Consider the following 26,055-nt stretch of genomic DNA (forward strand, 5'->3'; position numbering starts at 1 on the left):
TGTGCAATTCAACGCACGCGTATATGCGTATACATAGGCGCACGATGGTTTGTTTTTGTTATTGTGGCGGCTGTGCCTTACCTGAGCCTTAATGCAGCGCGACGCGGTATCTACGCGTGTTTGCCAATAATCAATCGCTTGTGCCCCCAACAAAAGATAAACGACTCGGTCGCCGCAGCTTTTTCAGTGTAAGCTAGGCTAGCATCGTATATGTTAAGTGTATGCATGGATATGTATGTATGTATATGTATGTATGTGATAGCTTAAGAAAACTAATGTCACAATCATTGGCAAACGCACATTTTTCAATTTGACAGGCACATGCAACAATAACAACACAGTGGAAAAAGTTCATGCCAGTGCCTCTAGTACACAGATATACGCATACACACACATTCTACGGCTGCGTTCAGTTACATACATATATATGTAAATATCTTTTTATTCAATTTCTATAAAAGTTTTTGATTTCTATTCATTTCGCACTCACGTTGCACGAGTACAGCGTACTGAAATGAATATGGCGACTCTACAGTTAACCATTAGTACTCGCTGCTTGACATTATCACTGAGCACATTTGACGCTGGCGTCGATTACCCAGTGTCGTCTGTCCGTCCACTTTAAGTGTCCAGAGCCAAGCGCCGCATCGTGCCGCCGCAAATGAGTGTCAAGTTGCACGCACCTTAAATTTTTAATGGCCCTAAATGAGGTAGCTGCATTGCAGCATATTGTTGTAGGTACATACACACACACATTGTGTTGTTATGCTTATACATATTGACAGACTAGGTATGTAAGCCTATGCGGACCCATGAGTTGATGCAAAAATTAGATTTGAACTGCCCATATTGGAGAGTTTGAAAAATTGCTGAACTTCAAGGTGGAAATGGCAGAAAAAACTTAAACAGCAACGAAGGAAAAAGTTGTGTACATACATATGTATGTATCTCTTTTCGTTTTATAAAAGTTGTAATTCCTTTTTTACGAAGATTAATTTACGGCGGTAGTATGCTATAGTGATCGGATCTGAACAATGTATTCTTATATTGTAGCATTATTTTAGCAATACTCTATGCCAAAATTTTCTAAAGATCAAACAAATGGAAAGTTTTCCATACAATAACTTAATGTCCTTCGATCAGTTTATATGACAGCTATATGCAATAGTGGTCTGATATCGGCGCTTCTGGTTTAAATAACCAGCTTTTTCGGAATAAAAAGACGTGTTGAACTGAGGGACTGGTTCGTCTATATGTACACAGACGAGGTATAAAAATATTCGAACATATTATTAGTACAATTTGAAGAAATCAGAAATAGCTTCATTATTTTTTACGCAAAAAGGTAAGCAGCACAAACGTAACTCTGTAGTTCGGATCACTCTTGCTCACTTGGCGCCGCAATTGGCAGAGAGTGCTTTAAATAGCCAAAATAGCTACAGGTGTCTTACACTTGAGACTTAAAGACACGATTGTACCAAATATACCGAAGCGCTCTTTTATTTACATAAAAAGCGTTTTTTTTGTTATTTCTAAGCACCAAAAGATAACACTTTAATCTACTTAAGTTATCACTTGAGCGAAACGCTTTTGCACACCTTATATTAAGTGCTTTTGCTGTGCGCTACAAAACGTCCTTGGCCTTGAATGCACAGAGGTCACTGCTTAGGGCTAAAGATTATTATATTGTTTGAAAAAACTCAGAAAGTGTTTGCTGACAAATTCACTATTTTTCGCAATATTTTCGGGTAGCGATGGGGTGACAGTAGCTCGTCGACAATAGTTTACTTCATAAGTTTTGTCTATGTAACGGCGAAAGCTTTTCAAGTACTCACGTGTTAACTAATAGTTATTAATATATGATGATAACGATAATAAGATAGAGATTTAAGCGTGTACCTTATATGTATATATATATATTTATTATTGAATTCTCGACCGATTTGGATATTAAATGTATATAAATAAGAAGTCACTGGGTTTCTTTTACTTCATTCAATATGATTTAATACTCAAATTTCGTGAGAAAATTATTTACTGGCACATTTTGTTATTATAAAATGTATATATCTGTGATCCCACCGAAAAATGGTTAACCCATTGAGCATGCAAATTACGACTATTTTGCTAATTAATCGATCAATCAAAACATAATATATCAAGGCATGTCAATCATGAAAGAGCTGCGTATAAATAGGACCAAAAGCTTTCAATAAAATAGAGAGGCAATTGTCAACGAAATAAACTTTATTACTGAAAACTGATTTCAATGCAGGGTTTGGTCGGAGTCCGAAGCACGGTATAGAAAATTTCAATCAATCAAGTGAGATAACAAATTGACGCTTTTCTAATAGACAGATCAATCAATAGATCGGTCGTTTTGTGTTTGCATAAGAAGTAGAAGCTGCTCTGCTGAGACTGTGGTCCATTAACTTTCGAGCGCATGCAACAATTGCTATACAATTGATAAGTGCCTCAGAAGCTTATGTGAAGTTTTTATGGTTTCAGTAGCTGCCTCCATTATACTCCTGCTGAGATTTTACATTTTTTTAACTTCAAGTCGCTTGTAACTACAATTTTAACCTTTACAACAAATTCATTTTAAATAATTCGCTCTTCCAGTTAAAGCCGACGCTTGGTTATCGCTCATCCCGTGCAGCCCGTGTTATCCCATGCAATTTAGTATGGTTTTAATGATTATACAAATATTTTTCCATTATTAAATTGCATAAAGATTGAATTTACCTTGTTTTCATCAAAATTATGTTTATTATAATATTATATGTTTCCAATTTTATACAAAAACAAGTAAGGAAAGGCTTAGTTCGGGTGCAACCGAACATTTTATACTCTTGCAACTTGCAAAAATCAAAGCCGGGGAAATACTTTAAGGTGTAAAACCAATCATATAGAGTAAAGTCAACCGGATGTTCGAAAATCCCGACATTAGTTATATGCGGTCTATTCCAAGTTTTTGCTCAACTACTATTTTTGGCACAAAGATACACTATTATGTGCTCAGTTATACATATATGTATATCACTCATTTTCGTTCAAAAGTAAATTATTGGTACCGGGGTCTTATTCAGTACGTACGGGCGTGAACAGTTTTTATTAGATTTAAAAAATTTTGGATAACTTTTAATTTCTTTGGCCCATTTAGCTATTAATTTATTGCGCTTTTAGTAGTTTTGAGCTGAACCGTTATATGGAGAGTTAGCGGGGTTTTCATCCGATTTCATCCATTTTCACACTATCGGTAGAAGTTCTTGTAATGCTGAGCGAATTTGGTTGTTGCAGCTTTAGTTGTTTAGGAGATATGCACATTAAACCGAGGCCCGGGCCACGCCCACTTTTTCAAAATTTCTTATCCACAGACGTCCTGCGATCCGCTGTGCCAAATTACAGTTTTATATCTTAGTTTGGTGCTTAGTTATGACATTTTATAAGTTTTAAGTTAATGGCGATTTGTAGGCGTGACAGTGGTTTTTTTTTGGTACTAAGGAACCCGCACACCAAGTTTCATCAAGATATCTCAATTTTTACTTAAGTTACAGCTTGCACGGACGGACGATAGACAGCCAACCGGATTTCAACTTTTCTCGTCACCCTGATCATTTATATATTTATAACCCTATATCTACCTTGATTAGTTTTAGGTGATACGTACAACTATTAGGTGAACAAAACTATAATACTATGTAGCAACTGGTTGCAAGAGTATAAAAAATGTGAAAACATACGGCTTTTTGACGGAAAGCATACAGTTGATGAACGACGGAAATCCTCTGGAAAATCAATCATACATAAGCTAAGTTTAGACGTGATGAAATGAGCACCGAAGTCGATGAACGCACACTAAATAATTTTGGATGACCAGAAAGTGAAGTCTTTCAAGATAACAGGCAAGATATCAATATCGAATATATGGATGTGAAAAAGCTCTATGGAAAGTGGGTGCCGCGCGAGCTCACTTTTGACCAAAAGCAACGACGAGTTACTGACTCGAAGCAAATATGAAAGATGTCCATGCCTAAAATCTAAGTTTTAGCGTTGCGGGTGGTCACAGATGTGTGAAAATATTGGCAACATAATGATTCTATTCTTACTTTTATGCATATACTGTTGTAAATATAATTACAAGAGATTTCGAGCTTAACACTAGATGCCTACCCTCCGTCGTTTTGACGAATCCGCGACAGATTATTTGTCGTCTTGCTTAAGGCTTTTCTAAAAGAATTATGAAACAAATATTAGTTGAATTAATTAATATTAACAGACGCATTCAGGGAAACAAACCAAACTTGAACAAAAAGTTGTTTCTTCTTTGAAGTGTCTTATCTCTTCAACTATTTCAGCTTTTAAGCTGCAATTGTTTAAATAAATTAATTTTGATATTAACAATTGGAAAAACTTAAATGATTCATTTTGGGCGTGAAAAAAAAAACTGATACACTTACGTTGGCAACACTTGAAATGCAGTTATCAATAAGGAACCGTTATTTTTGTGTAGTTTTATTTGTGGATCAACCTACACTTTAAGGTAAACGCATTTCTTTTGTGGAGTTGTTGTTTAAAAAAAAATCAAAAAGGTGGTGAGTCAATAGTCCCAAGTTTCTTTCTCTGGAAGTCAAATATTGGTAAGAGAAGAAGAGTACTCGCGAAATAGTCAGTATTGTCAAAAGACTACATAACACTGTTCGGTGTACATTATTGCAATATTCAAAAAAGCTGATCATAGTGGAAAGCCCATAATATTAAAGCGCCCAACCTGAAAGAAAAATTGCTCGGAGTATCAAGGAAGACCCCAAAAAATCCGATGCCGCTGATGCTAAAGAGGTGAAAGAAGCTGACATTGCAAAAGCCCACCCTTAATCTGTCCGGAAAATTATGCATCCACTCAATTTTGCAGCATCTTATCAAAGATGTAGAAGATATATATTTATTGCGATCTGTTTACTATATTTCAAAGAGTATATCCACCGTCATAACCACTGTCAATTCTGTTAATTTACCGATGAATCCATATTTAATTTATTTGGATGGTAATCAATTTGTATATCGTAAGGAGGGCTAAGTAAAAAAAATTAAATAAGACTTTCAGCATGAAGAAGGCTGTATTAGGTGTGTGTTGTTATGGAAGCAAAAGGGGGCAATGGGAGAAAATGGCGCCGGTAACCTTGTTTTCATCGAAGAAATTATGAATATTAAAAATAGTTTGGCTACGTCAGCAGCTAAACTCCATTCAAACGATGGAAGCTTCTGGTTTGGTGATTGAGGAATGACTGATACAACGTGAAAAAAGTTGTAAAAAACAAATATATTATAAAAAAAAAAAATATATTAAAAATGTAAAAAACGAAAAAAATTTTTATTTTGTACATTTCAAAATACAAATAAAAATATATTATAAAATTAAAATGATTTAATTTTGTTGTCGCATAAAAAAAATTTTCCTAAAAAGTGGTAAGTTACCCTTAAGGGTAAATGTAAATTTTGAACCTCCTAAAAATTCTTACATTCTATGCATAGAAAACTCCAAACCGTGATATAAGCCAAACGTGCACATACAAAGTATTAATTCTTCTTAAAGAGCGATGTAATGTCAATTAATGCGAACTGTACTAGTTTTTGTGGTCTTCGAAAATGGGGTTATTTTAGACTTGTGATTTTTTTTTGGAAAAAAGCTGAAGTGAATTGTAATAACTTTTTGAAAATTGATAAAACAATTTTATTCTCACTTTTGTATGCAACTCAAATGCTTAAATAGTTTCGGGGATATCCCCTAAACCACTTTAAAGTCAAAACATCTCTCTGTATACGTGCTTTTGATGGTTCACTATACACATAATATATGTACATACTATTGTGAAAAGTTATACTAAATACATTAATGTGCAAATAAAAATTACCTTAGAAATGCTGCAGCAATTTTCTCACATTTCTTCAAAATTTATCTAACAGCTTTATAATAGTAATGTAAAAGAGTTTGTGCAATCGTGCTAGTCGTTATATGTAGTTTCAAGTTACAGCCACCAGCGAGAAGCAACAATAAAACCTCTGTGTGTCTGTGTCACGGTTTGAACCGTGAGAGTTGAGAAGACCGGCTTACTTGCCCTTTGCCACCTTCAATTCAAGTGTCCATTCAGCGCCTAACAACAAGCCGCAGCGCTACGCATTCGCAACAAAGCACATCAAGCGAAATGGTTTCCAACTGCGTACCGGGACGCATGTGCCTCCGTGAGGATAGCTGGCTTTTTAATTTCGCTGTATCCTTGAATGGCTGTCAAGTTACATGATTTCTCCCTTGTCTTTTAGTAAATCATCAGCGTCAGTTAGTACGTCAGTCCATCAGCTGTTCGTGCAACTGTTTGTTTACCCACTCATCCATCCAAATGTCCATCAGATTAACCGGCCATCCAACTAATCAGCCATCCGGCTAGTATTCCATCCAAATGCACATCCATCCAAATTTACAACTATTCATCTGTTGCATTCCAAGTGTGCACATCTGTTTCGTGTCTGCCTGCGTCTTGTTATCAGCCTCGCTAACCGCGTCTATTCTATATGCTTTTTAGCGAAAATCATAGCTTATGTGTCTGCAGTGTACTGCTCGACGTAAGCTTTGTTATTTTTACACGAAAACCTTTTCCTTGTTTCTTTCATTTTCATTGTCATTTCTTTCCGATTATCTGCTGTGAAGGCGTGCTGTGTGGAGTCGCTGATTTTGACGACTTTAGCAAGCGCAACAGTGCTTTAAATTTCGATTTTTTACACTTTTTGGGATGAGAAAAATAAAATTATCATTTATGCCCATTGAACGAATTGAATTTCTTCGCCATACTACTGCTAACCAATTTTAAATTGATTTCTGCGCGCCAAAACAAATACACTCTCATTAATAAATACATAAATATGTACCTACATATGGATGCTCCTTTTGCCTTTTTCAAAACTTTTAGGTCGTTCACTAAGCAATTTCGTATTTTTAGTTCAGTGTAAACACGATGTTTGTGTAAAACATTTTATGGAATCATATATTATCCATTTTTATCCAATACTTTTTATATCTTTCGAGCAAGAGATTAACAACATTCATAAGATTATTTATCCTAGCAAGGTCCTTTTGCAAGGACCAGAACAGGTGTGGTAGCACATCCCATTCAAAGATACAAAAGATTTTGGATAATTATTAGATTTGTGTGAAGTCTCGCACTTTTCTGGTGGAACACTACACCTTTTCTATTGATCAATTCTGGCTCCTTCTGTTTCAGTGCATTTCTCAATTTGTCCAGCTGATCACAATGCACTGAAAAATGAATCGTGGTATTGTCAAGCAAAAGCTCGGAATGAATGATTCTGTTGAAATCCACCAAATAAACAGAATAACATTTTTTTGGTTACTCTCGGTCTTCGAAGTGGTTTGAGCAGGCTCATGCTTTTTAGACCATGATCCCTTGCGCTATATATTATTGTAAACAACCCACTTTTCGTGGCCAGTAAAATGCGCTTCAAAACAAATCGCTTCTTTGACGTTGGATGAGCATTAATGGGACAAAGAAAATTTCGTGGGTTCATGAGGAACCCATATGTCGAAATTGATCTTAGAATTTAATCTTTCAGCAATTTCATTGACGACTTTGCTTTATTCACATTGGCTTCACGAGTCTTTCCAGGACGTGGTCCTCCATATCGAAATTGCCGGAACGAAATTATGCAAAAGAACGTTGGTGTTCGCTTTTACCTTTTTGATAATAGAATAGTAAAATTTGCGGAAAATGCTGTTTTCGATATTCCATCTTCGGTAGGGCATAATCCCAAAAAGTTATAATTTGTTTTTCACAATCAAGCCTTATTCTACATATAAGCTGCTCAAATATAAAACGGTGAAGTGGTTAAATATGAAGTTCCAACATTGGATGAGTAGCAGCGATCACATAATATTCTTAGCTCTTTTCTAGACATTTTCGCCACGCAAATGAGAAAATAAATTGAAAGTAGATTGCGTGAATATGTCAAGAAAGACTCCCAATGCAGCTAGAAATGGCGTCGCATGTGCCACACATCCACGCGGCGAGCAGAATTGAAACCAGTTAACAATACAAAAGAATGCTGCTTTAAGTAAAACTAAAGAATGGATTAGGTATATAAGCTTACAAAAAACGATATAAATACATATATCATAATGACAATCCAATGCTATTTCTTTTTATTTTTCCCTTTTTTATATGTAGTACATTTTGGTTTTGTAAGGAACACCTCGAAAATCATTTAAGACTATTTTGACTTCGTCAACCAATTCAAGACAGTCCAAGTTTTTGGTTAATATGGTTAGTTTTTTAATATAAGATAATAAAAAAAATACATAAAAAGTAAAAATTTAAAAAAATATTCAATCACAGCTTTGCATCTTCTAGACAGAATAATTGATCAACATGCTGTTTGCTTTCTTTCTCAAACTTTTTTTGGCATTTCCCCAGAAATTTTGGACCGAGTTTAAGTATAAAGTCATGACAGGCCAATATTACATTAATATGTATAGTTCTGGCATGTTTATTGCGCCGCAGTATTCGCCCCCAAAAATCTAAAGGTTTTACGATATGATCCTTTGCATCGAATAAGGCGTTTTAGTTATTCTTTTTATTTTACCAATGCGGCTTTTTCCTGTTATACGGGTACTACTACTACACTACTATGAGCAAAAATTAGTACAATTTTTATCACAATTTTAAAATTCTTAATTTATTCATCAAAATCTATGTCGACTCGCTCAAAGTAGTCTCCCTTGGCCCCAGTACACTTGTCTTCAATTGACTCAAAACGGTTTCTCTGTAGCGGTGGTTTGAGTTTACTGAATAGCCAGAAGAGTCACATGAAGCTAACTCTGGCGAATATGGCGGTTGCGAAGCGATATCGGTTGAAAACTTAGTGAAAACCTTACGAAGAAGCAATGCGACGGTGTATTATTGTGCGGCAAAAACCAAGAGTGGACCCACAATTCCGGTCTCGTTTATACTCTTTCAACCAGTTGCTACATAGTATTATAGTTTTGCAAGTATCACTAAAAACTAATCGAGATAGATATAGGGTTATACTTGTATATATATAAATGATCAGTATGACGAGAAAAGTCAGTTTACTATCTGTCTGTCCGTCCGTCCGTCCGTGCAAGCTGTAACATGAGTAAAATTTGAGATATTTCGATGAAGCTTCGTATGTGGGTTCCTTAGTACAAAAAATTCGAGTTCGTAGATGAGCGTAATCGCACCACTGCTACACCCACAAATCGCCATTAACCGAAAACATATAAAGTGCCATAACTAAGCACTAAATAAAGATATGAAATTCATATCTGGCACGGGGATTGCAGTAGCAAGGGGCACCTGTGGGAAAAAAATTCGGCGTGGCCCCGCCCTCTAATAAGTTTAATGTATATATCTTTTAAACCACTTAAGCTACAACAACCAAATTTGCTCAGGTACGCCGCCGAAATGGTATGTCAAGGATTTATAGGGACCCTGGTAAAAATTGGACGATGGACGTGTCACTGCCCACTTTTTGGTGAAATCCCATATTTCGGGATCCGACTGACCGATTTCAACAAAATTTAGAAAGGTGGATATTCCTATATCACGGTGTGGACGAAATAGGACTACAACCACGCCTACTGTTAAAAAAATAACTAAATCAGTTTAAATCCAATAAAAACCATTCAAGCCCCTAGGTACCGAATATTAAGACCCCGCTACCTGTAGTTGACTTTTTATCGAAAATGTCGGTCAATGTGTGATATATATAACTGAAATTAAAGAATAATCCTTCTCTTATAATGGTATATCTGTATGTCGAAAATGGCTTGAATTGGACCAATACTTCCCTTAGCCCCCATATACCTAATATAAAGATTTTCGAACCTCCGGGTGACTTTGTTATACGGTACAATATGTGAGTTATCCCAATGAAAATAAAAAAACGTGTTTTACTCATAACAGTGTATCTTTGTGCTCAAAATACACAATTTTTTAGCCCTTATATAACTAATATCAGGATTTTCGAGCTTCCAGCAAACTTTACTCTATAGAGGCTTAATATTTAGACCTTGAAGTATTTCTCTGGCTTTGATTTTTGCTTTGAATAATTTGTACCAATCAAAAAAATTTGCTCGCGACAAACAGTTATCACCGAAGGCCTTTTCCGACATTCCTAACGTTTCGGCATCAGAAATTTGATTCCGCACACAAAATTTAATGGAACTTCACCGTAAAAATCGCCAAATTCACTTTATGTATGTACTTTAGAAAGACACGCGTTATACCAAACACTAATGATTATTTTGATGTAACATTTGGTAGAGATGTCACTGACAGTCCAACCTAGAAATAAAATATTTCGTCGAATAGGTTTTCGCACGAAACATTTTAGAAAGACGTAGCCCCACAGAAAATAGTCTAACGGCGTCTTTCGTGAGATAACACGTTTACCAAACATGGCACTTCTTTGCTTCACTGGCACGGGAACATTTTGTACATACAATACCTGTGGATTAAAATTTTTCCACTAGACTATAATTGTTGATCTGACAGAACGAGTATGACGACCATAAATTGGAAGTAGCGCTCTTAAAGTTGAGACAACTAACTCCAAATTTCGATAGTAAATTTTAACAATTTCCATGAGGATATGGTAAACCTTACTGAAGTGAAATGTCAAAAGAACGGGAAAAATATGTCGTTGTTTGCTGTCCCAATCGGTCTACCTTTTTAGCGTCCCTATTGAAAAACCCGTTATATACATATATGAATATGTATAAGTGGAAGTTTTACCGATAGTGAGTCAATCTTTTGAATTGTTTAGATTCGCTTAAAATTGCAAATATGTTTTTTTAATTGATCAGTGACAGCCATTTATTTTCATCGGTAGCAATTTGTGTGGCATGTAACTAATAATTACTGCATTGGAAATTTTTGTAAACAACTCAGCAACCAATTAGACAACCTTTCAGAACAAAAACAACTAAAATTATTCTGTAAATTCAGACCATTGGGAATTATTTATAATAACTGGTATTAGCCATTATTTTTAACGCTAATTTTAATGTAGTCAGCCGTTCGGCACTTAGTACCGGATATGGCATAGTAGAACAACATGATCGCATCAGCATCATCATAGTTCAGATGGTGCTACAATGTAGATTTGACATAAGTTCCTATAATTGTTTTATTTCAGTCTTTCGATCGTTTTTATTAAGTTTTGTTCTTTAGCCTTCGTTTGTGTTTTGTTTTCTACGTTCTATTGTTTAAGTCCTACCATTAACAAATCATATTCAAAGGAACAAATCCACGCAAACGTTTTCAACAAAGCAATGCTAATTATTATGTTGATTTCTAAGATAGTTCAACGACTATTCCATACTTTTTTCTTTTTACAAAAAATAAAATGAGAAAAATCAAAATTAATGTTGAAGAATCATGTTCGGGTTTGTAACAAATTTTCTAAACTAAAAAAAATGTATACGTGACAATTACAATACAATAACAACAATTTTGTAAAGACGTAAAACATAAACATCAATTCCTTAGTTTAGCGCCTTCATTATCGTTAACTGAATGTGTTTTCTGGTCACGTTCTGAGTTCGCACTTGCCAATTTATAGCGTCTAGACGTTGTACGATAATACCGATCAGACGCCACTTGTTAACATATTAGTTACATGGATGTAAATCTATAAAATGTGCTCTTGCGATCATTAGTCAAGAAGCAGATCACATATACATACATACTCGATTGCTCGATTAACTAATACAAACTTCTGTTATTCCTTATTTCAGTGGTTCCTTGAAGTTGTCCTCTGTAAAAATTCTCCATTTTTAAATTTCAATATTTTTGCCATGCATTTTGTTGTTATAATTATCTATTGTATTTTTATGTAATACATGTTGCTACAGTGTAATACTACTGAGTGTAACTAACGTCTTGTTCACCTAACGATTGTGACGAGTTGCATTCCGCGTGACTGTCTGTCTGTCCGTTCAGCTAATTAAGATATCTAATTGAAACTTGGTACCCGTGTACCTTAACAAAAAATATGTCATAACTAAACACTGAACAAGGATATAAACCTGTAATTTGGTACAGGCGATAAAGCTACAATAACTAAACTACATTAGGCAAATTTGTGAAAGCAGTGGGAAAATGGATGAAATTGAATAATAACATAATCAAAAATTAAATTTTACATCCAAGAGGACTTTATTGGGGCCGGTGTCAAAATTGAACAATAGGCGTTACACCGCCCGCATTTAGGTGGAAACCCATTTCTCGGAACCTGTTCGACCGATTTCAATCAAATTAGGTTGATAGCATAAATTTGACATTCCTTTATTACAGTGGGCGAAATTGGATCATAGCCACGCCTACTGCCCGTATAACGAAATTTTAAATTCCACCTGTTTTTTCACTTTCCGTCATACAAATTAAGCACCAAATTACCGAATAAATGTACTCCAGTTCCTATTACTAACTTTTTGTCAGTCAATCCATGAGATATATTACAGAAACGCAGAGAGAAGTCTGAAGAGGTAATAATATGCTCCTGCGCCAAAACTGGAATAAATCGGATCAATAATTCCTTCAGTTCCTATAAAGAGTAATTTTTTAACGTCCGTCCGACTTTATACCATAATTTTCGGTCAATGTGTCAGTTATCTTAATAAAATTGATTTTTCTAACAACAATGTATATTTTTGCTTAAAATGGATAAAATCTTGTGAAAATTGTATGTATGTAACTAATATTACAATATTCAAACATTCGCTTGATTTTAGTAGTTATATGTTGGTGATGGTATATAACGTATCTCAATTAAACTCAAAGAGCACGTTTTTCTGTTAATAATATGAACGTACTAGCTGACCCCGCAGCCGTTTTCCTGCGTGAAATTATGTGTTTTGAAATGAAAAAAAAATTGAATTTATCATATAATTTTTTTTTTTTTCAATGTAACGCAGCTTGATAAACAACATTTTTTGGTTTCTGTTCCGATGTACAGAAAATATGGTTTTCCAACTCGTCAGCGCGCACGTATGTATATCTGTCCGTGTGAAAAACATAGCATTTCCAAATTCATGCCACACACTATGCGACTATCCTTGTGTCCTGTAATACGTTTGAACTGAAATGGCAAATCGTTCGAACTCAAAGGAATTCGTAGAATCAAGCATTCTGCTCCCTTGTATTCGATAGGTGCGTCACAATTAGTCGGGTTCCATTACACAGTTTCGGCGCATGAAGATTGCGAAACATACGAGTAATAATGATAGATCCAACTTTGAGACGCAAATGATGCGGTGGCATACCAAGCCTCTCCAAAGGATTTAGAAATTCCACTGGATAATTCACGGCGTCGTCGCCATTGCCAATCGATCGATTTGTATGTTTTGTTTTGGCCAATGTCCGAACATTCGTGATGAGTTCATCTTTCGATGTAAAATGTCTTCGGCAAAGTCATTTTTGTTCGTATCCCATTTTTTTTATTTTTTGCGGGTGAGGGGGTGGAAAATGCCTTCCGCATCATCGGTGCTATCGTTACAGCAGCGGTGTGTGCCACTTGCAGGTCACTAAAAACCCCCCCTCTAAGGAACCGTCGCCCACTCCGGGACCGCATTTTCATTACTTCAGGGTGGCGTTCCATTTTTCTCATTGAGAGATTTACATATGCGCACCTGCGTCCAGGTCCCGCTTTTTGCTGCGAAGCAAGATTGTTGCGAAATTCTTGATAATCTCCCAGTTTGCTTCACTCTCCAACATGACGCTGACTAAATTGCCCGCATTTATTGGGCCAACCAGGTTTTCTATGGCGGTTCGTTCTCGTTGCCAACGCACACATTCAAAGAATGTGTGTTCAGAGTCGTCTTCTGTCGCGTCGTTATATAGGAATGACGGCTCTTCGGCTTTTCCCATTCTGTGGAGGTACTTTTTGAAATATCCGTGACCGAATAATAACTGGGTTGTGTAAAAATCGACTTCTCCTAATTTACGGCTTGTCCATAAGTCTAGATTTTTTATTAGCCTGGCTTTCCATCTGCCGCGACTTTCATTCTCCCATCTTTGTTGCCATGTTGTTATTGTATCTTTCCATATTTGTTGTATTGCGCTTTTGTTATTATCGGATGATTTCTTTAGATCCCACAGATTTTTCCTTTCATATGCCAGAACGTCAATTGGGGCATTACCGCTTATAACTAATATTGCATCGCCTGATACTGTCCGGTAGGCTGATGCAACTCTGAAGGCTGCGGTGCGATGCACTCTGGCCATTACCTTACGCCGGTTTTCCTTTTTAAGCGCGTCTGCCCAGATCTCGGCTCCGTATAGTAAGGACGCTGATTGTCGTCGACATTAGGAGCTTTCTCTTTTCTTGGCTGGGGCCCCTTATGTTGGCCATTAATCGGCTCAGTTGAGAGGTGATCTTCGCTGCCTTTCCTGCGGCGTGCTGGATTTGAACCCAGAAGGTTAGTCTGATGATTCCTGTGATTATCATGTTCCAGTAATTGTAATTGCTGGCTTGCTTCTCCAAAACTTGCACTCACTGTACCATTCACACTACGCAAAGACTCAAATGAAGTTGAACCACGTACATTGATCAATAGCAACCAAAGGTAGAACCAGTCGTCGTTTTTCAGGTGGATTGTGTAAATTCGTCCTATTGCACTAGTTGAGAACACACCTGGATGTCCATCTACTGGTTGGCCTTGCTTTCTGCGTAACTATTTCTTCGGCGATGCATTCCATGTAGAATATCAAGGTATTTTCGAATAGAGCAACGTTCTCGCAAACGGATTACTGACGAAAGTTGCGAAAAAACTCGCCAATGTTCATTTTGTTGCTGGCGGTGTTCCCACTGGCTGTAATGTATTCTCTGTGTTGAAATACAATCTTTGGCCATTTCCAAATTAACTGCGACACGCACAATTGTCGGAAAGCGTTCATGAATTGCAAAAGTAAATATCCTTTTATTGCAGTTCACATATCGACAGTATCGTTCCCGGCCAATAACCGCCATGTTGCTTCCTTTGGAACGGACTTGCAAACGTATTTGATCGATTTCACCAAACTGCAATACCCAACATTGATATGAGTTTTGAATGTGAATTAGACAATAGTGGCGTATACATTACGATCCATGTCTTCGATATTCACTCTTCTAAATTGGATAATGTTTCGTGCATTTATTGTTAGACATACAAACCGACGTGGGATTGTGTTGTCCGCAAGGTCTATGAATACTTTTTCATCGCTTCGTATATTACTGGATCATTCTCTGCATCAGAAATTTCCGCAGAAATGATTTCATCAATTTGATATGGTGTAACCACAATCCACCATCTAATGAATGTATGCGTGAGACAAACCTCTTTTTTGCAACTCAACAGAGTACATCCAGCATCTAACAGCACCGTATACTATATACCATACGTTGCTTCAAGATAAAGTCCATCAAACATTTGTAGCTGTTGTTTGAAAAGTCGTGTTGTGACATCGTGACGATCGCTTGCTGATTGACCGCGATCCATAATTCCGCACGTATGTCACCGCATCCTGGGAGTACTCGTTCATGCGTCTTGGGCTGCCATACGTTGATGGCAAAAAAAAACGCCGACGGATATTAGCGCGACCTCTTCGTGGTAGCGTAACAAATTTCAATCTGTAATAGATTACTTTTTGTGAAACACACATAACGTTTTTACTGAATAATTTTCAATAATTTTTTTTTTTTTAATAGCCGGAATAAAGAAAGCAAACGACAAATCTGAACGATTCAAATAAAAAAAAATGTGTATGATAAAAGTTTCTTTCTGGAATTGTCTAATTTTCCGATTTTTCCTCACGAAAAGCATACGTTTTTTTTTCTAAACCTTCCCCGATCCACAGCGAACAACCTCTGATAGTTTCATCAAGATTGGTTCAGCCGTTCTCGAGCATTATTCGAGATTTTTCTCGCCGCAAAATCCATCTTTGAACTTTAACGAACATTTAGAAAAAAGAATTGGACAAATTGGTCCAGGCGTTGTTGAGTTTTGCGCTTAGCAACACATTTTGCCATTCATTTTTATATATAAGATAATATGGAGTATACTATAGATTAAAGCCGAAGATTCGTTTATATCTGAAATTATACTACATATAATGTTTGTCGTTACTTTAACAAACCGGCTCTGATCCTTAGCAAGAGTATGAAATGTTACACCCGAAATTAGCCCGTTCTTACGTGTTTATTCTTTCTTTCTTTTCAAATGTATAACTCATACGATTTTAAATATTTGAGATCTGAATTCTCTGGACCGCTTTGAGACTTGCAACTTATACTCTTCTCCTCGCGCTTCATTTCACTTTTTATTAGGCTATACTATGGGTGGGTGAAAGCTTCTACTTTGAAGCAAACTTTGCGGCGAATATTAAGGCGTATTTGTAAACTTGTATAAAGCTTTTGGTCTAGAAAATAGTAAATATAATTAGGGTTTTCACAAGTCTCATAAAGTTTTAAGTTATAACGATTTGAAAACATACCATTGAGAATTGTAAATGTGTAAACTCATTTTTGTATGAAATCCAACATTGTTTTAAACAAGTGTAAAAATTTATAATTTTACGATTTTACGATGCTTTACGACGGGTTGTGAGTACCCCAAATATATAAAATAAGTATCTATTTTACCAAAAAATATATAAAAAGTATGCTTCAAATAAGGTCGTTTGGAACGGTAGGTTTTCGGTTTCACCCAAAGTAACTATTTATAGATGCTTCGGACTGAAGACACACATAAGTCTTACAATTACATTTTAGATTTTAGATTAGCTTAAATATACCCTTCCCGCAAAATTGTTTCTCTTAAATATGCTTAAAAAAGTCTGATCATGCAATCAACAGGAGTTATTCCTAGAAAACACGTTATTTTTGCACACAGTACGCTCATGTGCAGGCATGTCATAGATACCAATTTGCCAAAATGCCTTTGGCAATAAAGTACGATTTTTAATAAAAACAAATCATTTTAAACCTCAATTAATACACCAACAAAGACACCAACCCAAAGTCAAATGCACAAGCAGTGGCAACTAAAGTGTTGCAACAACAGTGCTCTTAGACTTGCAACAGGCAATAGGAGTAGTGACTCCACCAGCTGCCACTTGCAATGAAAATGCATTGCATTGAATATTTTGTGCTAATTTTTTTCAACAACGCTCCTCTGGCCATTTCCCGTCTAATGTCCAAGCGCGCACAAGTCCGTGCAGCAGAGACGGAGTAAACAGAAAAAAGCGAAATCTTCTTTCGTAGCAAATTAATTTTCCTGCTGGCCAAAACGAATTAATCACCTAAATGCGGCTGCCGCCTGATGTCGCTTTCGTTGGTGTTGCTGTCGCTTGTTCACTTGGCCGAGTTGTTGGGGCTGCTGCTTGCCACTGTTGGCATGCTAATGTTGCGACTACCGCGTGGCTATCTGCTACCTGTTGCCATAGTGCCCTCAAGGCATTTAACTCATAGTTGAGCGGCGTGGACGAGACAGGTGCGCGCGGTATCGACAGTAAATCGACTAACGAGTTTTGCTGTCTTTCCATTTTTTGTTGCAGTTGTGATTGTTGCTTACCTCTTGCAAAAGTTCACTAAGATTTTTCATTTCCGCCGTGATCTGTGGGAAGTCAGACTTTATTTTTTAGTTGTGGCACCCTCAAGAATTTGAAAAGCGACAAGATATAGTTCATTCAGATAGGAATACTAGTCCAGTATTCAGCTTTGATTTGTGTTGAAATTGCTTCAACTAGTTACTTTAAGTATCAAATGACCGAATAGTATATGTAAATATATGTATGCTTAAATAAATTTGTAAATTGGAAGAAATATAGTTTTCACTAATCTCATCTGCACTACTTTCTTTACAGTTATACCGAGAAACCCTTCGACTTTCAATCTTCAATGGCCATTCGCTGCCATGTCCAGGGCTCGTGAGTTGGCCTTACTTGAGAAATGGACTGATGCTGCTGCCGCAACTGCCACCAACACTTTCCCACCCCTCGCCTCACCCACCTCGCCGAAGGCAACGAAATTCTGCTGTTGCCCGAACCGGCGCCGCTACAACTTGAAACAACCAAAGGCGAAGTCCACCTTAGACGCTCGCAATATTTTCTTAGATAATGATTTTACGTACATCGATGATGTCGATAGGCAAGGCGATAGCAACAACCACATCAGCATCAAAGGTAACAGCGACCGAAACTACAGTAGTGTGCGAAGTTGCGAGACGAAAAACGGTAACACCGACAATTGCGCGGACAGCGTAGCGTTAGTCAACTTTAAAGAATTAGACGGACATCAGCGTGAAACTGACAAGTGGCTGCAATTGCAACAACAGGGCAGAGAGGGATCTGCTGCTACAATCGTCGGTAATAACTTTGCGGACGACTACGATGATATCTGTGATGTTGTCGACAATGCCGGAAATCGTAGATTGCGCCTAATGAATGCAGCGCCCCAATTGCCAATAATACCGCAAAGGCAGCAACAACCCAAAAGAGTAGAGTTAGCAACGCAATGCCACAAAGCGGATCATTTGCAACAAATGCGACATGACAAAAGCTTTCATAATAGCAGCGGCAACACAAGCGCTAACGATAAGAGCACCAGTAACAATAACAACATCTGTGATTGTGAAAACGACAAGAGCGATGGTAATAACGGTAGCAGTGCGCTGATTGCGGACAATTGTGAACCGAAAGTAGCAGGCGGCAGCAGTACAACAACAGGAGAAGTTGTTGGCAACAATTGTGCGGGCGCATGTAAAAGTGATAAACGTGTTGTTTGTGAACAACAACAACAAAAACAGCTGGCTAATGACGGGCTGGCCGATGACCACAAGAACGATCAACAAAAAATCCAAAGACTTAGCGATAGTGAACTTAAACATAGCAATATTAATTGTAAGGGACAACAAACGCAACAAAAACAACACTGTGTAAGTGTTAAGATTACAGGCGACGGCGGTGACTTTAGTGAGCTACAAGCGCGCGTTAATTGCCAACTTGACTCATCTACAACGACGACCGCGCCCGATTCGAACCGATCGACTGCACAGCAAAAACAAAGCCAAAACAATAGTATCAACTATAACAACGATAAAGCCAACAACAGCGAAAGCGACAGCAAAATTGATTTGCAGAATAAAATGACAATAACCACAACGAATGCGGCGAGTCGCAAGCATTCGCGCGTCGAGTGTGGGTTGAGATCAACAGCAACAACCCCAGTCACAAACGCAACGACAGCAACAACAAAGGACTGCGTCGCGACAGACAACGCTTCCACAGCGACCACAACGGAAATTGCGCCCTGCAGTGTGAGAACAGCGACGAACATGACTGGCAACACTGCAACAACCGACATGCCCACGTCCGCGTCCGCGTCCGCGTCCGTGACGAACACGGCAACAACAATTGTAGCAGAAGTCGCTGCGGTGCAGTTTCGCAACACTGCTGCATCGCCAACGCCATCGTCGCGCCCATCAACACCCTCCTTAACAACTGTGATCAAAACAACGCTGGTGAAGCGAACGCCTTCGACGGAATCGTCTAAAACTCCATCGCCAGTCACTACACCAACCACAATAACAAAGTCTATTGTCACCGCGACAGTGTCGGCACGAGCTTACAATAGTGTGGGCAATGCTCGAGCGGGAGGAGAAGTAGTTCAAGGCAATCCGCAGGAAACTACGACGGCTGCGAGACCGCGCACATCCGTAAAACAACGCATTGCGGCCTTTGCCGCTGGGAATGGTGAGTGTTCAGCATAAGGGGTATATAAATGTTAAAGGGAAAGGCGTAACGATTTAAGCAAAATAATTTCATAATTCCTTTCAATATATTGACACATCGTGTTATAAACTGTGGCTCGGGTAAATTTTAATTCGTCTCCGAGTGGAGATGTTTCGATAAATCGGGGCTAAATGACTAGAACTATAGAATAATTAGCATTAGGCTGGGAGTAAAACCGCGGCGAAATAATAGTCCAATTATTTAAGGCCCTATTTTATCGTGGTTGGTAGTTGATTAAAGAACGCAGATACATTTTGGTATATTATTATGCGGGAAACTTTTGTAAATAAATAGAAAAGGGAGTAGACATATATTGCATCTTAAATTTTTGATATTTTTTATACTATGATGAAAAGTAGTATTACTACCATAAGTTGTCATTCTCAATACATATTTTGATATATGGTCGCCCATGGGCTACTCCAAAAACGTTAGTTGCAATACTTAACAGCGGTCCTAAACGAAACCTCGTTTTCGAAGTATGAACTACCCTTGCTTAGCCTACAGACATAAAATTTAAGAAAAAACAATAACTTAAGGCAAGACCAAGATAAGATTAACCTAAACCTGATTACATATACCGTATGTATGTATATGCGTTCTGTAAAGCTTTTTAATAGGAATACCTGCTTTCGTCTAGAAATTATTGCAATTATGCCTTTGCTAACTGCTTCTAGTTAAATTCCGCTAAAAAATAACAGCATTCTATTGCAAGTATGCAGCTTTCAAATACTTTTAAAATAATTGTGTGTTCTGTTAGAGAACAACGTATTATTTTGTAAAATATTCGTCGAGTTGCAATGAAATTTGAACACGAACCGAACGTGATATGCCATAAGATTGCTAACACACACACTGAGTACAAAAAAAGTTATTGCAAAATGTACATAATTTGAGAATAATGCAAAAAACAACAACTACCGTATTAAAACAAGTCAAAAGGGCACGAATATGTTGGAGCCCGAGAGAAAGAAAAAATGGCACTGACCCAATGCGCCACTGAACGAATTACAGCGCAAATTATAAAAGCTTTTTTCTCGTGGCTTTTTATGTACAAGTGTGCACAACCGGAGGCAGTTGTCACATTCGTCTCGCCGAACTGAGTGACTCATGCGCTGAAGTGAACAAATATCAAAACAAATAGCGGATGAGTCATGCTGGTGAGGCTCGTTTGCACGAATCTGAGCTTAGAAAAGACAAAAGCCAAAACCAAAAACCATAAGGGTAATAATTGCTAGCAATTATGCGAATTTGCAATAATCAAGTCATTTGCAATCGAGCAAACGCAAATAGTATCGAAAAAAGTACAAATTACTGGGTGTGTTGCTTCCGCGTTAGAGAAAAAAATTAGTAGTAATGGCTGTGATTCGCATGTGTCTTGCATGTGTCTTGTCCTTGTTTTTTCTTTTCGTTTATCAGGTTTCGTTTCACATTTTTACATTTCCATTCAACACAGATTGGCAAATTAGCTATTCAGTGCGCGCTTCATACGTCGTGGCATGCCACATCCTTGGTAATACCAAAGGCGACAGCGCTTATGCATGCAAATAAACTAACAACTCATGCAAACTGCACGCTTTTTGCAGCTGTAGAGATGTACATATGTACATACATACGCCAGGCTGAGCATATGGAAGTTGTTGCAAAAATATACAATCCACATTTATATCATTGTTATTGTTGTTCTTCACTGGGTGCAGTCATACGCACCACTGCGTGCATAATATTTGTTTGTGTACGCGTTGCACTACGCTTATTCACCTTTAAAAGGTACACATATACTAGCTTTTGTAAGGGTCCCTCACAATAATAAATAATAGAAGCGACAACTTTCAATAAAATGAGAAAAATGTGGAAACATCAAATCATATCGTTTATCTATTACATATTTACATATATATTTCCTCTTATTTTATTAATGGATTTCGAAAGTGTGCATTTCAAGTTTAATATACGCGCCTGAGTGGCTTAAAAACACTTTAAAAGCAATTTTATTTTGAAATTTCTTCAGGTTTTGGGATAGGTTCAAATTTAAGATGAAAAGCAAGCTATTGTATGGAAAGCTTTTTGTAAAGATAAGCGGACATCTTCACAGCATTTTTTTTTTAATTAATCTATATCTATCTATCTATCTCGATCTGTAACTTTTCTCCTGTTCTTTTCTTACCAAGAAGCTGCTCATTAGTTGGAGATACCGATATCGGACCACTTTAGCTACGATATAACCTGAACGATCGAATAATTATACTATAGCTTTTCTAGCAATTCACAGAAAGAAAGCAAACATTTTTTGAAGCAATTTACTAAGAGAATACGTTATTTACTCTCTCTTTAGTCATGCCATCTGGCAGATAACATCGCCATTCGAAAATATTTTAAAAGTTAGAGAAATATTCCTCAATAAACTCTTTTATTCTCTGTGACCTAGTTTAATTTAAGACTGCAGTTAAATGTTTCCCACGTGACATGAAGGATATTTCACTTACTACTTGCTTAGAAAAATAGCTGGTATTCTTCGATATGAAGATGAGGCTTGAAAGAAGTGAATTTCAAAACAAAAAAAAAAACAAAAACAAAACAAAGTTCAGGTGACATAAAGACCGCCTGCATGCAGAGTTTAAACTTCTCGTCCACAGTATGCTGGTCATGTAACATATTTGCGAACGCTCGCCTGTGACACTGTGGTGGACTGGTCGATATTTCAAGGAATTGTAGTATAAGCTTAGTACGCAGCTCTCAAGAAACGTAAAAACTTCATATAAAAAAACGCTTAAGAAACGGTCAAGAAACTTTCCTGCGATAAATTTACTTGTGCTAGTACGCAGCTCTCAAGAAATCTAGTACCAATTTTTGATACTTTTTTTCAGTAAAATGTGAATATGGCAAACCTGGTTTTGCGAAGAAACATCAAATCAACAATTGTTTCTTGAAGGAAATTCGAAGCAATCGTCAAATTCATCCTAAATTAGTTGAAATCATTATTATGAAGTATATTCCATTTTGAAATGTTGTATAAAACCTACCAATCATCAACAACATTTCTCAAATCTCAATGAAAATATTTATGTTACCATACACGTACACTCATACATATTACGCACAAAGTTTGTTTTCTTTGTTTAATCTCTCTTGCTCTTCTAATGTAGATCGTTCACAATGCATAACCAGCTGTCAAAATTACTTGAGAAATAATGTATTTTTTTCTTGAGCAATTACTTGAGAGCTGCGTACCAACCTTATAGACCGAAACCGACATAATGAAGCGCTGCGTTGATATCAAGTTGTGCTGCAATAGCTAGCGGCTGCGGCTATGCGATTCAGGAGCATAGACTATAATGAAGCTGGCGTAGCACTGTAACGAGACGTGAGCAATACGCGCAAGAGTATACGGTTGGTAGCCAACAGTGAACAACCTATGAACGCAACTCAGCCATGCAGTCCTCCACTGAATTGCAGTCCTTTTTCATTGCAGAGATTCGACTTTTGACATTACCGTTTTACATGCCTTGAATTTGCATTGACAGAATTAGATAAGCTTTGTCCGCGGATACCGCCTACATGCCGTTTTCTCTTCTTACGTTGGCGTTGATTGTTTTTGACCGTTGTCTCGTTAGACATTGCGTCGCATTATGAACTCAGTTTTAAGTACTCTGTGTTGGAGCTCCACGCAATCTGAAACCTGCGACAATCCTACAAGAGTCACCTACATCCCTTCCCTACCATACGCACCTGCTGCCTTGTCGTCCTTTGATTTACTTTATTCCCTATTTGGACACGACCCACCAGCCAGCTTCCTTTGGCCAAACGCACTTCATATTCTCTGCGGCATGCTGTTATGCATGGCTTATTGCGTACTTCCTTGTCCGTATTCACAGACGTCAGTCATGGGGTTCCAGAGGTCATAAAAAATTAATCTTAACTTAATCTTTATTCCAACATAATCTTGTCTATCCCTTAAAGGTTTTAAGCATATTTTCAACGCGTCTGTCGCTCCGCCGTTGCTATTGTACTCTGCTTTGGCGCTGCTTGTGCAACCACGTGTTTACTTGGCTTCGCGCCCGTTTAGCTTTGTTGTAGTAGTCCTCAATTAGTGTTTTAAGATGAATTGTCTTTAATGCTCGATATGGCTGAAGATAGTGCCGTTCTTACTGTGTACCTTACAAGATACATACATATATAATCAATTCGCTGGCTCCTGCCATATAATCGCCTTTGTACGCTTATCTAAGCGCTTCGTTGAGTGTGCCACTTTCTTTGGTGTACTACATCTACTTGAATTGTGGCGGTGTTTGCAGTAAGTAAGTGTGAAAGTTTCGGAATTAATACACCAGCGCCTTCACCACCACGTTTGTCCATCCAACACAGACAATTGCCAGCAATCCGACAAAAGCCTAATTGGTTTAAACAAATTGCTGTGATAGATCGATTTTTACTATTTTAGGTTTTCTCCAATTTTGGCTTACGGCACATTGAAATTGGCAAGTGTATGTTAAGTAAGGCTTGTCCAGCTTTGTTTTGTCTATGCTTTTACGTAAATCTATAGTTGTAGATTTTCGATCGAAGATAAAAACTTAATTCAGTTATGTTTATTTCAGTTTAGCAATATACATACATATATATTATATTAAATATTATATTTATTTCGAATCACCTACGAAGTAGTTTCATAGTTTAGTTTAGTCGTGCCATTCAAAGATTGGATGACTATTTAAACTTCAATCAGATTGCTATAAATTTTGTGACAAAGTTTACAATGCATAGAGCGAAGCGAAATTCGCTGAAAAGCGCCATTATTTTTACTATAATTATTACTATATCACGTAATTCGAACCACTTCAATCATAAAAATTTTTCGCGAACTCATTCGCTTAAATCCCCTTAGAAAACGCCAAATTATGTCAAACAAAATAATTGTAATTGTGACCCGATCACCATCTATACTTGTTCGTGATGATCTCGACGTGAAAGCCTACCTTCGGTCAACTGGCACAACGCCCTTGAAGTAATTTAGGTTCAACTGATGCAAACGGCTTCTTCAGTGACACGCAGTCAACTGTCATGAAAGTATCCTAATATATGTATTTAGAAAAATTTTTAAAAAAAAATCTGTGAGTAAACGATAAAATCTCGCAATAACTTTCAAACACCAAAAATGTTATTCCAAGGTTTCAACGTCGTCATCATCCAGCTGCTGTAATGGTTTGGTGGCTACTCCTCTTCACATTTGTAAAAAACTGGGGCAGAAGTGATGTTTTAGAAGCCATGGTGTAGCACTTAAGCAATATTCTCTTCCATTGAGAAAGACAGAATTTATGGCAGGACTAAGTATAAGTATGAATGAAAAAAATCTGTTTACTTTTGGGCATCTATAGTTCCTTGTTGCAGAGATCCGACAGGTCCCATTATTCTGTGTATAAAACTATATTGTCTTAGAATATTAATATATTAGCCAGTAAAAGGTAAATATAAGATCAATATTACTGTCAGTACAATTATTAAAATAATTGATGTTAGTAAAGGAAGTTATTTGGAAGTAAGATAACTTATAATTAGAGAATTAAAATTATTTTCCAAGGCCAGTTTTGGACAAAAATTCGGCTACCTTGTGGATGTTTTCCTCAGAAAAAACCTTGAGCGTATTCGAAATGGGTTGGTCATCAAATAGTGTGTTTCTAGTTGCACTAAACTTAGTTCATTCATAGAGAAGATGTCGCAGCGTGGTCTATTTGAACCGTTTAGCAGGTGCGAGTGCGTGGCCATGGTGTGCCCAATCTGAAGTCGAGTAAAAGCAATAATGTCGTTTGTTCGGCAGATGGACGGAATATGTGGCTGCATACCAGTTGTGTTGAAGTTCGAGTACCAGTTTTGCACACTGTTCCAAGAATTTGTTTTCTGTTCTTTAAGGAAGTTATTGACGAGTAGGAAGATATCTTCCCTCACCATATAATTGAAGGTAAATAATGGCTCCCTGGCTACGGATTTTGCTTTCAGATCCGCTAATTCGTTCCCAATAATTCCAGCGTGACCAGGAATCCACATAATTTTGATTTCTTTGCCTTTTGGTATAAGTTTGGTGCGTATTTCAGAAATTAGGGGTGCCTTGTTAGTAATATTCATGATACTAGCAATAGTTGACATACTGTCTGCGCAGATTATCGTCTTGTCGTTAGATTCTGAGGCTGCTAGTATTGCG

General features: G+C 37.3%; 1 protein-coding gene across 5 annotated transcripts in view; it reads left to right on the forward strand.

Annotated features, from left to right (window-relative positions):
• The window catches only part of LOC120782686 (rho GTPase-activating protein 7), a 246,354-nt gene that overhangs the window by 142,009 nt on the left and 78,290 nt on the right, over nucleotides 1–26,055 (forward strand). For all 5 annotated transcript variants that reach the window (XM_040115081.1, XM_040115105.1, XM_040115114.1 and 2 more), the window contains one exon: nucleotides 17,937–19,823. In XM_040115081.1, coding sequence (XP_039971015.1) covers nucleotides 17,987–19,823 — 1,837 coding nt within the window. In that variant the 5' untranslated portion in view covers nucleotides 17,937–17,986. The remainder of the gene's footprint in view (nucleotides 1–17,936; nucleotides 19,824–26,055) is intronic.

This window comes from Bactrocera tryoni, chromosome 1, assembly GCF_016617805.1.
Source record: "Bactrocera tryoni isolate S06 chromosome 1, CSIRO_BtryS06_freeze2, whole genome shotgun sequence".
Classification (NCBI taxonomy): domain Eukaryota; kingdom Metazoa; phylum Arthropoda; class Insecta; order Diptera; family Tephritidae; genus Bactrocera; species Bactrocera tryoni.